This window comes from Fukomys damarensis, unplaced genomic scaffold, assembly GCF_012274545.1.
Source record: "Fukomys damarensis isolate Sample0158 unplaced genomic scaffold, DMR_v1.0_HiC HiC_scaffold_28, whole genome shotgun sequence".
In the NCBI taxonomy this organism is placed as follows: Eukaryota; Metazoa; Chordata; class Mammalia; order Rodentia; family Bathyergidae; genus Fukomys; species Fukomys damarensis.
Genome location: NW_022900940.1, coordinates 6,306,559 through 6,322,322, shown reverse-complemented (window position 1 = coordinate 6,322,322; position 15,764 = coordinate 6,306,559). Strand labels below are relative to the sequence as shown.

Here is a 15,764-nt window from a genome sequence, read left to right as displayed (position 1 = left end):
CCATTATTTTTTGAAGTGGTTACATCATTTTATATTTCCAACAGTGTATGGCCATTTTTTGGCCTTATTTAAAAGATAATGTTATAAAATGTTGGGTTCACTTTTTACTTTTAAAGTGTTTTTTTTGTTTGTTTGTTTTTGTTTTTTTGCTGGGGATTTACCTCAGTAGTGGTGCTGCTGCCTACCTTGCATGCACAAGGTCCCAAGTTCAATTCCTGGTACCAAAAAAAAAAAAGATTTCTGGATATCACTAGTTTTCAGCAGTTTGATTATGATGGGTCTAATTGTTCTTGGTTATACTATAATTTCTTCTTCCTTGGGAAAAATTTTTTCTAACCAGGCTTTAAAGATAATTCTCTCCAGCCACTAAATACAAAAAAACTAAAACGAAGAGGTTAGATGACTTTCTGAAAATCATAAAGCAGTTTCGTAGAATAGACCCTGGACTACATACACTCTTGGTTTTATTCCTGTCAGATTATACTCTCTCTGACAAAGCATTAGGAAGATAACTAAAAGTATTGCTTTGGACTCTGTGAAGTGATTGCTACCATGCTCATTATTTTCTGTTTTAAGACTTCTTTAGCTCTTAAATGGTGAGCCTCATCGCCTTGTGCTCCCTTTACTTTCAAAATTATATTACACAACAGTGTTTCATATTAGAAATAAGAATTCTCGTCAATTTCCAGTTCTCCCATATCTCTGAATGCACACTTTATGATGTATTCTCAGTTATAGTCCACAAATGATAACTATCTCAGACTTTCAGCACTTACATATTAAGAAATCTTGTGATTTGGTTTGGCTTGCTATCATCAAATAATTGTTAGCTTTATAGGTTTGTTGTTTGAATGGTGGACTTCAGGATGTGAACTTCGCTTTTGTCCATATGTTTCTGTTCCTCTGCTCTCCTAATTTACCAGTGGGAAATACTGTATGAGTATAGTTGGGTTATTTTTTAAAATTACCATCTGTAACACATCTTTAGTGGTTCTTTTCCTTTTGTAAAATTTGCTTTGTTTTTAATTCTTTCTTATTCGTTGCTTTTCTTGATGACTGACTTTCCCCTGTGTTATGAACTGATTGTCTTATAATATGGAATATCTAGTTATCTTATCTTGCAGGGTGCAGGTTTGATGAAGCTGGTTATATGAGGCTCTCAGAAGGCCATTTAGAAGTGCATGAGGAGAGGGATTTTTGGATGGAAAACTGGAATGTTACAGTATTTTATAGAAAATTGTTTTAAAAACAGAAGTTTTTAAAAAGCTTGGCTGATTAAGATTAGCAAGATAAACCCTTTTTGGTATACAAGTCTGAATTTTGATGAACTTAAATCGTAGTGCATAAACTAAGAAGTCCCATTTTGCATACTCACCACTAGTGCATGAATTTCAGGTTCTGTGTATCTTCCTCAGTTTTTAGTGTTTCGGGATTATTTTACTGTTAATAGACATTGTAGTAGATGTGTAGTAGTAACTTGCTGTAATTTTAATTTTCCTTTCCTTGATGACTATATAAGAATTTTACTGTTTCGTGTATTTTTTTTGAAGTGATTTCAGATTTTTTTTGCCCATTTTTATTGTACTGATTTCTTATACCAAGCTTTCAGTTTGTCAGATATGCTGATTAACAGTTTTTGTTTTTTGTTGTTTGTTTGTTTATTTATTTATTTGGTACCAGGGATCGAACTCAGGACCTTGGGCTTATGAGGCAGGCAGTGGAACCACTGAGCTAAATCTCTGGCCTGATTAAGTTTTTAATAAGCTATGTGTTTTGCACATTTTGGCCTGTGACTTTTCTTTGTCCCTTTTAGGAACAGAATTGTTACATTTTTATGAAAGAAATCCAGTATATAAATTTCTTTAAGTTACACTTTTTATGTTTTATCTAAGAAGTCCCTAAATTAGAATCATATATATTTTCCTTTATGTTTTCTTGGAAGTTTTGTAAGTTTGAGGTTTTACATTTAGTTCTGTGATTGCCCCGCCCTCACCCCACCCCTTAAACAGTTTTCCTTGTGTAGTTCAGGCTGTCTTTCGCAAGGCAGTCTAGGCCGGCCTCAAACTCACAGTGATCCTCCTACCTCAGCCTACTGAGTACTGGGATTATAGACATGTGCCACCATGTCTGGCTTCTGTGATTCATTTTGAGTTAATTTTGAGATGCGAAAAAAGGTATGCATCTAAGTTCTTAATTTTGACATGTGAATATCCCAATTTTTATTGTTTCAGTTATTGAGAAGTAATTCCTCCATCAAATTATACTGACATCCGTGTGAAAGATCCAATGACCATGTATGTGTGTGTGTGTGTATATTTCTAGATTATTTTGTTCTTTTTTTTTTTACTATGTGGCTAACTTTTTGTCAATACCAGACTGCCTTGGATATTGCAAATAATTAAGGCGGGTCATAAAAATCAGGTGTTTTCAGTTCTGCAGCATGGTTCCCTTTTCATTTGAAAGATGTTTTGGCAAATGAAAAAATGGAAATAAAGTATTTGTAAATGGGGAGGGGGGAGAAGGAGGCGAAGGGAGGGCAGGGATAAGGGGAAAAAATGAGAACCAAGACCTGTCATGTAAAGGTACAGGAGCAAATAATTAAGGCGGGTCATAAAAATCAGGTGTTTTCAGTTCTGCAGCATGGTTCCCTTTTCATTTGAAAGATGTTTTGGCAAATGAAAAAATGGAAATAAAGTATTTGTAAATGGGGAGGGGGGAGAAGGAGGCGAAGGGAGGGCAGGGATAAGGGGAAAAAATGAGAACCAAGACCTGTCATGTAAAGGTACAGGATCCCAATGATGAATGTAACTGTACTGTATACCTAAAATGTACCAATAAACTTTAAAAAAAAATAAGTTTTGGCTATTTTAGGACCTTTTCCTTGCAAATTTTAGTCTGCCTGTCAATTTGTATGAAATTTGGTGAGATATTGATGAGATTTTATTGAATCTGTAGATCAGCGCTGTTCAGTAGAACTTAGTGTAATGAGGGAAATGTGTACTTGCACTGCTCAGTGTATTCTAGTCACTAGCAGTATATGGTTGTGAATTGCGTAGAATGTGGCTAGTGAAATTGAAATTAATTTTAGTTTTATTTCAGTTTAATGCAAATATAATCATGCTTTTAGTGGTTATTGTGCTAACAATACATCCTTTTGAGGCAGATTGACTTAATGGTAGTGAGTATTCCATTGTATAAATGTGATAGTACTTATCTTTTTAAAATTTTTATTCTCTAATTAGTGTTTTGTAGATTGCATTATATAGATCTTGTACATATTTGTTAGATTTACCCCTGAGTTTTTATGTTTTGAGATGCTACCATAAGTGATAGTTTTCCTTTTTAATTTTTATTTCCAATTATGCCACTTTGTAGATTTTTATATATTGACTTGTATCCTAGGACCTTGTAAACTTAGTCTAGTAATTTTCTTTAGGTTCTTTGCAATTTTTTGTTTTTTGAGACAGGGTCTCCCTATGTATTTCAGGCTGGTCTTGAACTCACTACCTAGGCTGGCCTTGAACTTGGGATCCTCCTGCCTCAGCCGCCTGAGTAGGGGGATTACAGGCATACTCTATAATTTTCTACATGTAAAGTTATTAAAGGCAGATTGATTTATTCTTTTTAAACTGTATGCTTTTATATAATTTTTCCTCTTACTGTATAGATTTGGTTGAACTACCTAGTACTGTACTATGTTGACTCTAGACATCTTAATTTGCTGAGTTTTTCAAATTATCTCAAGGAATGTATATTGATGAGTTTTGTTAACAATGTATGTATGGAGATGATCATGTTATTTTTCTTCAATCTGTTCATAGGATGATTTGTATTGGTTTTTCAGATGTTGAACCAACTTTATATTTGTGCTGTAGCTATGTTCAGTTTTACTAGTATAGTACAAGTTGATTAAATCTCACCTAAAATTTTTGGGACCAGAAGTATTTTGAAATTTTGTTAATTTTTGGATTTTGGAACGTTTGTATATTCATAATGAGATGGCTTGAGGATGAGATCCAAGTATGAAAACAAAATGCATATGTTTTGGTGGCTGGGGATTTAGCTCAGTGGTGCTGCTGCCAGCCTTACAAGCGCAAGGTCCTGAGTTTGATCTCCAGTGCCCCCCCATGTAAGTTTCATATGCACCTTAAAAAAGAAGATACTTTCCTAAAGGATTTTAGTGCATCTGCCTTATCACATAAGGGTCAAACATGGAATTTTTCACTTATTGGTATTTAGAAAATTTTGCTTTATTTCTGATTTTGATATTAAGACTCCTGTAATTTGGATCTGTGTTCTTGGGAGAGATTCGCCTCCATCTTGTGCTACATTTGTCTAGTTTTGGTTATCTGGTAATGCTTTAAAGCATTGCGATGGTACATAGAGCCAGTGTTCACATGCATGCACCCATACAATTATGTTTTTCTTTTATTTTTAATTGTTGAATATTTTAAACAAAGCAGAAACCAGTGTTTGGGATATGTACTTATTTTTAAGCGAACTTGGAAGAATTTAAGAGATAGATTTAGAATTGTTCATAATTTCTTTTCAAAAATAAGTTTTGTTGTACTATATGTTCTTTCACTCCTAGGACAAGTGTTTTTTTTCTCCTTGGTTTAATACACCACTCATTTCAAAACTTAAAAAGGCGCAATACTTCAAATAGAAAAGCACCCAAAAGAAGTAATAAAAAACATCCTGTGCTCACCACCTAACATGGATAAATGTTAACATTTTTCTCTAATGCTTGCAACCCATTTGAAATGCTTTTGAATTGAATTTATAGCAAGGTTGAGTGGTTTTACTGTTCTCTAGTACACTTCCCAGAGTTTTAATTTGAACTTTTGCACCCCTCTTCCCACCTTTTAAAAATCTTGTTCTACTGTATATTTCTTATGTTCTTCTGTTAATACTTTTATACTTCTGTATTCTCTATCTTTTGTTTTTAGCTCTCTGCTTGGTTCAGGGAACAAAAGAGCTATAGTTGTATGCTCATCTTGTTTTTTGGTTTTTTTTTTTTTTTTTCATGTTCTAGCTCTCAGGTAATGTTAAAGTTTTTCAAATGGCTCTTTATAGTTACACCTGTCTTAGAAATAGAAAAGAGGGCTTTCCACCCAAATTTCCATTCTCAGTTTTCCTTTTCTTGGTAGCTACATTCTGTTTTCAGAGCTGTCATTGTTAGGTCACCAGTTCATGGAGCTGAACTTGCAGCCTTGGGTTGGAATAATAAACCAGGGTAAAAATCGGGTTCCCAACATACTGAAGGGATAAGCAGGTGCTCCAGTTATCCTATTTGATCACCTTTTTTAGATGTCAAGGTCTTAAGCCTAGTTACTGATGTGGACTTTGTTGGTAAGTCTGGAATCCAGAAGGAAAGATGTGTGTATTGTGTGTTTTTTTATAATCTTAAAGGCATGGCTCTACTTGTACCACACAGTAAAAAATACCTGTTTTAATTGATGTGATTGTTCTTCTTCTCTCTGAAAATTTTATATCTGTCTCCAGAGACTGTTCTATGTAACTTAGTGTGAAAATTTTAAGGGCTGAATTTTTTTCCTCCCGTTTCACCCCTGGCTTTTAGGAATCAATAGTTAATGATTGGTTTTTGTCATTTCTTAGGTATACTTGCATTCCAGGAAAAGGTTTGTGCTTGTTAAAAAGCATGACATACTACTATAGGACTTATACGTAATCCTGTCACTGAATATATCATATATTGATAATCCATAGAAGTGCAAAGTGTGTTCTGTCTTCTTAATTTAAAAAACTTGAAAAAATTATAGATGTGGGGCAACCCACTTCCAGTCCCCCTTCTGTCTCTTTTAGAGAAAAGCTATCTTTCTTTCAATAAATTTTCCTACTCTTAACCTCTGTTCCTAGAATTCATTCTTTGATTTTAGAGAGCATAACTGATGTTTTGGATATTTAGTGGGTTTAAGGGTTACACCTGTTTCCCCTATATCATTTTGGAGGTCTTCCACTGAGATTACTTTATGAAGAAGGCTGCTAAACTCCAAGTGGTCATACAAATGGAATCAAAGACAAATGTGCTAGACTTCTTTTACCAGGATCCCAGATCGACCTTGTAAGAAGTTACAAGTTCATAACTGCTAGACTACAATATAACGTCTACATCAGATTCTGATGTCTTCTTATCCTCTTTGTGGAGACTATTATTTGTTCCTCCTGACTTAAAGGTATACTCCACCCAAAGGTGATACTACCTGGCACCTGTTGAGGGCCTTTAGCTAGACCCTCTGTAGAGTAACTGACTGCCAGTAACAACTCCGATCCTTCTTTAGCCAGAAATAGCTAGAAAGATCTTCGCACCTTGCCCCCTTTTTAAACATAGTGTTAAATAAAAATTACAAGAGGTTACTTTTCTGTTTCAAGTTTCTGGAATAGGCCCCATCAGAAGAGACTATAAATCAAAATAGTCGTTATTCTAAAGTTCCAGGTAAAAACTGTCAGATCTTCAGAAAAATCAAGGTTAGAGAGATTAACAGCCAAATTTTGCAGATAGAATAATAGTTTGTGTGATAAATTCCCTCAAGCTTGACAAAAAGAAAATCAGAAACTACCTGATTAAGTCAATTAGTTACTTTTCTCTTGTTTCAGCTCCCTGTCCCTGTCTTACAAGAAAAATGGCTTGAAAATACCTTTTTTCTTTTGTTCTTTTGTCTTTCTTTGTCTACAGTGTCAATCACCTTTACTCAGGTTTTGTGGAAGGTTACTTTATTTTATGGAATGACATAGTATCCAATACCAGAATTGAAAATAAAACCAGTAAACTTGCCAAACAAACAAAAATTACATGTAGAAGCACTTGTAGAGAAATCTCTCATACCCTTTATCTTGTCTTTCTTAGTGGTAATTGTATACAACTGTAGTACATTATCATGTCTAGGAAAATGATGTGCTACAATCCATTTATTTAGCCATCCCTAGTTTTACCTGTATGTGGTGTTGGGGTGTGTGGTTTGTGTGGGGGTGGCACACGCATTTCTATCTGATGTTATCACTGGTAGCTTGTCATAATACAAAGTAGTATGTCATAGTGCTTCATACTACTCTTGTACAGTCACAGTCACTGGTCAGGGCGAAGATTTTTTCCCCCCTTCAGCCCTACTGGTAAGAATGAGATTGGATATGTGTGATAAGTTAGACAGTTCTTAAAAAATGTGTTTTAAATGAAAAGCTGCTATTCTTTTGGGTGTCTACACTTATGTACAGTTTATGCTTGAAAACACGACTTGTATATTGGCAAATACAGAATAAAATTGAGAATATTTTGAAAATTAATTAGCTTCTGTATTGAAATTTTTAGAAGATTGGGTTGTTAAATTTTCCATTTAACGGTTTTATTGCAGTATAATTTACCTTCCATAAAAATGGGCCATTAAATTGTTGGTTTTTAGTGATTTCATATAGTTATATAGCCATTATCATAGTCCAGTTTTGTTTTAAAATGTTACTTTATGTGGTGGTGTGCACTTTTGATTCCTGCACTTGGGAGGCTGAGGCAGGAGGATCTCTGGGAGATCGAGGCCAGCCTGGGCCACATAGTGAGACTTGCTCCAATGCATACATAGCAAAAACCTTAAACATCAAATTCACACATACCCCAAAAAGTTTCCACATGTCTTTTTTTGCAGTTAGTCTTTTCTTCCCCAGCAACCAATGACTGACTGCCTTTAGTCACTATAGAAATTTCAAATTAGTGACATCAAACAAGATATAGTCCTTTGTTTCTGGCCTAAATTTACCATAATGTTTTTTATGGTTTATCTGCCTTTCATTATGTGGTTTTGTGTTGCATGGAATACATGTTCTGTATTCATTAGTTGATGGACATGAGGATTGTTTCCGTTTTATTGTTACTATGAAGAATGCTGCTTTAAATATTTCTGTAGAAGCCTTTGTGTAGACATGTTTTTGTCTGTCCTAAGTAGATACATAGGAATAGGTGGCTACATTGTATGATAATTATATATATAAGTTTTTAACTTTAAAAAAAGTGTTTTCCAGAGTGGTTGTACCATTTTATATTACCATCAACAGCATAGGATGATTCCCATTTTCATTTCCTCACCAACATTTGGTATTCTTTTTTAATTACAGTCTTTTGAGTGGGTGTATTGTGAAACCTTGTTTTTAATTTGTATTTCTCAAATGACTAATGATGTCTTAGCATCTTTGCTTGTGCTTATTAGCCATTTGTAGATCTCCAGTCACATTTCTTAAAATATTTTGCTCATTTTTGTATTTGAGTTTTCACTGGGTTGTCCTTCTATATTTTGGGTATGCACTTTTTATCAGATAAATGTACTTTGGTGTCTTTGAAAAGCAAAAAAAATATTTATTTATTTTTTGTACTGGGAATTGAACTTGGGTCCTTGTGCTTGCAAGGCAGGCGGCAGAACCACTGAGCTAAATCCCTGGCCCAAAATTTTTAAATTTTTGAAGAGGACATTGATGGAGTGAACTGTTGTATGAGTGTGTCCCTTAATTTTTTGTTGTATTTAATCTCCAATGGATTGTTACCAAGAAGTGAGTGAGGACTTTGGGAAGTGGTGAGGGTCTAATCTCATTGAGATTAATGTGGTATGAAAGATGCAGGGGAGTTTTATTGCCCTTTTATCATGTGAGAAGTCATAGATGGCACCATCTATGAGGAATTGGCCCCAGCAGACATTAGATTTTGCTAAGTTCTTGGTTTTGTACTCACTCCCTGACCCTGCTGTACCACAGCCCCTGGGAGCCACGAGATGGAATTGGCCTGTAGCTGTTATGAGTTTGAGTTCATTTGGCCCCTCTCCAAGTTGGCTACTGGCCAATCACCCTTTCTTGGGTGATGCCTGAACCTGAATAACTCAGTAGCCACAGCAGTCCACTGTATTGTGGCTCAGTTCCACTGGTGTATTTCTCCATGGAGGCCTCTGGTGGCGCCTGTAGTCACCATGGGTCAATAGGTTCCACCCTCAGTTGCCACACCAAGAGTTTGCATTCTGGGAGAAAGTGCTGCTTGCTACCTCCCTCCTCTTTGTTGAAGTCTTCTCGCTTTCCCTGTGGACTTCACTTTTGCTTCAGATCCTTCCTGGGTCCCAGGGACCCACTTCCTTCTCTTCATGGCACTGTATTCCACTGTCAGAACACCAAATCTCGGAGAGACTCTTTCTCCTGCTCTCCACTCCACCATCTTCCTGGAATTCTCTCCAAATGATAGTAATTGTCCAGATCTTGAGAAAAGGTTTCTCCTGGAGAAGTACACTGATATAATTTATAAATCTAAAACAAACTGAGAGATGCATTTGTACTTGAGATATTACCACCTGGTATATGCTTTTAGTTTTTTTGGTAACCCAAATAGTGAACACCTGCAGTTCTTTGTTTCATTGATGATGTGTTGGCTTCCCAGATTGTCTCTCACTACACACACACACACACATCCACACACTTTGCTTTCCATTAGATTTGCTTGCCTGACCACTGAATTTAAAGAACGTCATTTCTTTTGTGAAGCCCTTATCCGTTTGCTAGAACAAAGTTGGTACTCTCTTTCCTGTCACAGTACCTACATTTTTAACCATCATCTTTAACATTTTACAATAATATTTTAACTAAATTGCTTACTCTTATTCATCACTACAGGGCAGCCTAATATATATTGGTTGACTGGCATAAAAACACTCATACGTTCTGAGTTGTATACAGCTATAATGCTGTAGACCTAGGCATGTAATTATTTGTAGAGAATGAGCCTGTGATATTTGACAAATACAGACCCTCAGTGAGGTATAAAGCTCTCAGAAGACCTGAATGAGATTGCAGTGTTCTTAGCTAATACTGTAAAAGATCACTATTATCCCTGGGCCTCTCATGCCATTTTCTTATTTATGAAATTACTATTTTGAGATAATTTCTTGAGAATAAATGAGAATGTTGAAAATGAGAAAGCAGAAAATAGAGAAACCTAACAAATTCTAAGTTTAAATTATTGAGAAGTATCTAGCCATTACTAATCTTGGTCACAGTGGCTGATAAAGCTTAGTGTGTAACAGATGTTTGGTAAATCTCTGGTGAATCAATGAAGGATTTCAAGAAAGCAAGAATAATACTGTAGATTGAATTGGGATCCCAAAAGAGTAATCTAGGCAAAAGGTGCCTCTGAAGAAGATTATAAATCATGGTACTACTTGAGAAAGTACTGTGTAATTTTAAGACCTTCGATCTGGCCCCATAGTGTGTTGTGGAGAAGACCCTTCCTTTTGAGGAAGGAAATTATATAATCAGTGAAAGAGTGACCCTTGATCTTTTTTGTGATAAAAATTAAGCTCAGCTGAGCTGTACTTTGATCTATAGCAGGAACATGGGATAATTAATAAGCATTTATTGAGTGACCATTATAATCCAGGCCTAGTGCAAAAAGCGTTCTATGGATGATTTTTATCTTTTTTTTTTTTTTTTTTTTTTTTTTTTTGTATGGGGATCAAACTCGGGACCTTGAGTTGTAAGGCAGGTGACAGCACCACTACGCTAAATCCCTGACCCAGATGATTTTTATCTTTGCACCAGCCTTGAAGACACTTGTTACAACTCCATTTAAAATATGAGGACAGAAATAACCCACCCAAAAAATGCATAAAAAGCATTCCAATAGGGTACTTATTAGACTTGGTGAGGAAAGAGTTACTCTCCGGAAGGCAGGCAGCCCAGGTGGTGGTGTCTTGCTGCGGAGGTTTGGCCTTTACAAATTTTGTTGGGAACAAAGGTGAAGCTCATTTTGCTTATTTTGAAATCAGTATGTTATTTTTATTTTAATTTTACTGAAGGAATAAGTCAAATCTTTGAGTTTGTGTTGTATGTTGAACTTGGGTCTTACTATTAGGACCACACTTTAATAATGCACTTTATTATCTTAGATAAATGGTTCTGGGTGATGGAAGTGTAAGGTATATGAAAACTAAATTTTTGGAGGAAGATTACAATTACATACTTAATGAATGTAAAATTAAGAAATGTATTCAGTAATTTTGCTTCCCACCTCAGTAAATAACATAATCATATTAACTACCCAAGGAAGTAATGAAAGTAAATTTACATCATTCAAATGTTTGACTCTACCTGTTGTGTATGTTTTGCATTTCAAAGTCCCCTCTCTTGAACAGATGACAGTTGTACTGTAGTGTCCTCATATTTCTTCACTTTCTGTAGAACCTACAGAACAATTCGCTTAAGCTTTCAATTCCTTCATGCTAGCCTTCTTTCTATAATTGTATATATTTCTGAAATACCTTGTAGCATGTTACCTTGTAGCTTGCTACCCTCAACCCCAGAGATTTGAATCCAGTAGATTTTCATATCAAGTTGTATTCAGGTGCACTATAGAAGGTTACAATTGCTATTACTCCTTCAGCTGATTATTCACCAATCCTCTGAATATTAATTTAGCATGTATCAAATATTTTATCTAACTTTATTTTTGTTTTGTAGACTTTGAATGTTTTGTGCTGTTTATGGGTTTACATCGTTATCTTTAGAGGAAATTGTAATGTCTTACTTGTATGGCATTGAATTTAAGCCCAGTGAAAACAGGCTCCTTGCCTTTTTAAAAACTTACAATAAAGTATATTATAAAAATGTATTTTATGGCCGGGCATGGTGGCGCACGTCTGTAATCCCAGCACGCGGGAGGCTGAGGCAGGAATTCAGGTCAGTCTCAACTACATAGTGAGACCCTGTCTCAAAAAAAAACCTTTTCCAAAAAAGTATTTTATGACCTCTTCCTGAAATAAATGCTTGTCCATGGCAAAACAAAACAACTTACAATAAAAAGTAGTGTTTTAAGCTGTATTGATTGGATGAAATACTAAAAGTAAAGGAAATTGCTGAGTTTATAAGAATAATTTATTAGTACCACATAAGAAACTGTTTAGAAGGGATTCCTGATGCATGATAATTTTACATTGTTTGTTGGTACTGGGGATTGAACTCGGGACCTTGCACTTATAAGGCAGGTGCAGTGCCACTGAGCTAAATCACTGGCCTGATAATTTTACATTGTTTTCGTCAACCATAAGATTTGTAAGTTAATAATTTAACATAAAGGTGTACTGCTCCCTTAATGGTGATGGAACAGAACACAGTTTAAAGAATTCAGTTGTTGTCAAAAAAAAAAGATTTGTATTGGAGGACATTTTTTAAAAAGTCATTGTTTTCACAGTGTAACTGGAAAAGAAGTAATACAAATGAAGCGTGTTTTATTTTATTTATTTATTTTCTTATTTATTTTTGGTACCAGGGATCGAACTCGGGTCCTTGGGTTTGTGAGGCAGGCAGTGGAAGCTCTGGGCTAAATCCCTGGCCCCTGAAGAGTGTTTTAAATTGTTAACAAAAAGGTGGTATGAAATGTTTACACATTTAATGAAGAAATGACATTTTAAGTGTGGGGGTTGAAGGAACTTAATAAGTATTGTTTTTTTGTTTGTTTTTTTCATTCGCTCAAGACTCTTTGACACCTGTGTCAGATTGACAAATCCACCTGTGTCATAGGTTAGACACAATTTCCTAGTATTTAAACTTTAGCTGATATTAGTTAAGAGCATTAAGAAGCCCTGTAATTCATTCTCACATCAGTCTCTGTGTGCTCTGGTCAATGAAGACTGTGTACAAGTGTAGCTGTGGAGAGATTGTGGGCATTAAGTAGGCTATATATTGAAAGCCACTTTTGGCTTTGATTTGAGACTCTGTAAATGGAAAATGACTTCATATAATATCACCAGGATGGTGTGGTTTACGGTTGGCTCAGGTTCATCTTAGGACAGGTTCTTCAAGAGAACTAATTCAATTTTTTTCATTGTGCCACTTGGAAACATTCTTAGAATGCATTTAAAGCAAGGATTCTATCTTTTACTTCTGAAGTCTTGACCTTTTTTAAAAATATGAAAAGTTGCCTACTAACTGGTTAATATCTCCCTGTGCTTTAATTTATGTATTTTTAATCTACTGAGTTTATTGGTACTTTTAAAGTATACAGTACAGTTACATTCATCATTGGGATTTTGTACCCTCACATTACTGATCTCAGTTCTCATTTTTTACCCATACCACTGGCCTCCCTCCACCCTCCCCTATTTACAAACACTTTGTTGTCATTTCTTCATTTTCTCATATTTTTCTTTTCCCTTATTTCCTTTCCCCTGTTCTTCCCACTTCCCCTACATCTTTAGCCCCTTTCTTACTATTTCACATTATCATTTATACAATTTGAATACAGTTATACAATTTACACTTTTAGTTTTTCACACCACAGAAAACTATTCGGTTATTTACACGTGTCCTGGGCTTTAATTTAAACATTTGTTACCAAGGATGCTCAGCAGCCTATAGTAACCAGATGCACCAAGTAATGCAAAATAGCCACTGAAACTGAAAATCATACATAATGTACATTTAATTTTGAATTACTGTAAACATTACTGTATTTAATGAGTATTAAAAATAGAGTTCAACATTGGTTAGCAATTTTCTTATGTAACAAAACGCACGCTTTAGCCAAGTCTCTACTTAGATAAATTCAGGTAGTTTTAATAGCTTAAGAGTTGACCTATTTATGACTTTCATTTGAATCATACAACTGTTATGCCATTGCAACTTGAGCAATTTTAAAATGCATTCTCCTTTTTCTTGGAACCATGCATCTGTCCTTGTCTGTCAGATTCCAAAGCTTTTTACTGTGACACAACAAACAAACATGAATTTATTTCCCTTTCTTTGTTCTCTTCCCTTTTTGGCTGATGATGAGTGGGGAGAGAAACTTCCTTCTTCAACAATAATCTTCTGTTTTCATCCTAAGGCAATTAATTGATGGGATTTTATCCTTTTGCCCACAAACCAGAGTTTTAACTAGAGTATTCAAAACTGAACGGCTTACTTTCAGGGTGACTTTGTTATCCTAACATCATAAATACTTATTTGAAGGATGTGAAAAGAACGTGTGTTTCCTCAACTGGGTTCCAAGGCCATAGCAGTTGGCTTAAATCTAGGTAAAATTAGGTGGGAAATGTCTAGTATTTCAGGAAGGGTTGAGAGAGAACGCCATTTCTAAGAAGCGTCTTAGAAGAGCTATCCTTCAGACAAGGGTTTCTGAACTTGAGAGTCCTTTGGGAGATATTTTAAATACCTTTTCCTAGGTGGACCACATCTCACATTCACTAAGTCAGTTTCTCTGTTGGTGGGGCCAAAACATGTTTTGTTTTGGTTTTTTTTCCCCCAAATTAAAGGAGTCTTTTTATTTGTTTTTTTCAAAACATGTTTTTGTAAGGAATCCCTGGTTGATTTAGTGTGCAGTCAGATGTGCAATTCACTGATCTCTTAAGGGTATGAGATGGATGTGAATCACTATCCGATCTGGTGGGATAGCCTACCAGCATGCTTATTACTTTAATATCTTGTGTCTGTTTTAATTTTTCAGCACATGCCTATTGAAACATTTAACCTAGAAGGGAAGTTTTAAATTTCCTACTTCAGTATTTAAAGACAGTCCTAGGGGGTTTATAGTAGCTGAATATATGACCCTTGAATAAGCCATCTGGCTCTCTACCTGAGATTCCTTCCTGCCTCATCCTGTGGTGGTACCTGTCTCTCGATTCAACCACCCTGGCCTTATTTTATTTTTTATTTAAAATTTTAATTGAATTTTTTGGTACCAGGGAGGGTACATTCTTTTAGCGTAGGCTTGATCTTAGCCAAAAGGCCAAGAAACAGTTTCTTTTAGAGTTAAACACAAATGTTTAGTTTTCCTTCCTCCCAAAGGGCCTTGTTTCCCCAGCGTGAAAACCACCCATCCTGGATAGTTTATCTTCCTCTCAAACCTGGTTAATTTTCTTACTTAAAAGTCATGGAGGGAAAAAAACTTTCTTTGGCAGTGTTGGGTATCAAACCCAGAGGGTCTTTGCACTGAGCTCCATCCCCTTCCCTCCTTTAAATTTTTAAAAATTTCTTTAAAATTTTGACACCAGATCTCAGTTCCTAAATTGCCTGGGCTGAGCTTAACATTTGTGACCCTCCTGTCTTAGTGTCTCAAAGTGCTAGGATCATAGTCATGTTGGCATCAATTCCAGCAGAATTCTACTCTTTGTTTCTGTCCTTCGGAACACCTGGCCTTAAATGTACTTTCTATTTATATGTGTGACTATTTGCTAATTTAAGCTTTTTGATTAGACCAGGCTCTTTGAGAGAAAGATCTGTCTCTTTTATCCACCATTGTATTTCTGACATCCACACAGTACTTGAGTTACAGTGTATGTTGAATGAATGAATAATTGAAAGTGCAAAGTCACTGAACAGAAATTCCATGTGTATCTGTAGAAGCAAATAAATAGAGCTAATTTGTAACAATGCAAAGGCTTATGGGGGATTCTGTTAGTGGAAGGCAGGTGTTAGATTGGTATCAAGTTGTGAGATTTAGGGTAGGGTTGTGGGAGGAGTGATGACCCACCCAGAGCCTGCAAAATAAACCCAGTGGATTCTGAACTTGCATGAATCCTCTCTTTTGTAATCCCAAGGAACTCAGTTTTAGAATCCTGCCCCAACCTCCACCCTTCCTCCTTCCCCTTTTTGTCTTTCCTTTTTCATCAGAGCTACTTGAGAACTCTGAGGCCAAACTTCAAGTTCAACTAACTGTAGCAAAATTGTGTTTTGTATGTGTGTTTCATCTTTTCTATTTCTTCTTTTTTTTCTTTTCTTTTTTTTTTTTTTTTTTT

At 35.5% G+C, this 15,764-nt stretch overlaps 1 protein-coding gene across 1 annotated transcript in view; it reads left to right on the top strand.

The window, feature by feature from the left end:
• Positions 1–15,764, top strand: part of Rybp (RING1 and YY1 binding protein) — a 77,446-nt gene that overhangs the window by 32,061 nt on the left and 29,621 nt on the right. The window contains exon 4 of the mRNA XM_010629979.2: positions 7,082–7,131. Within this exon, the coding sequence (XP_010628281.1) occupies positions 7,082–7,131 (50 nt within the window). The remainder of the gene's footprint in view (positions 1–7,081; positions 7,132–15,764) is intronic.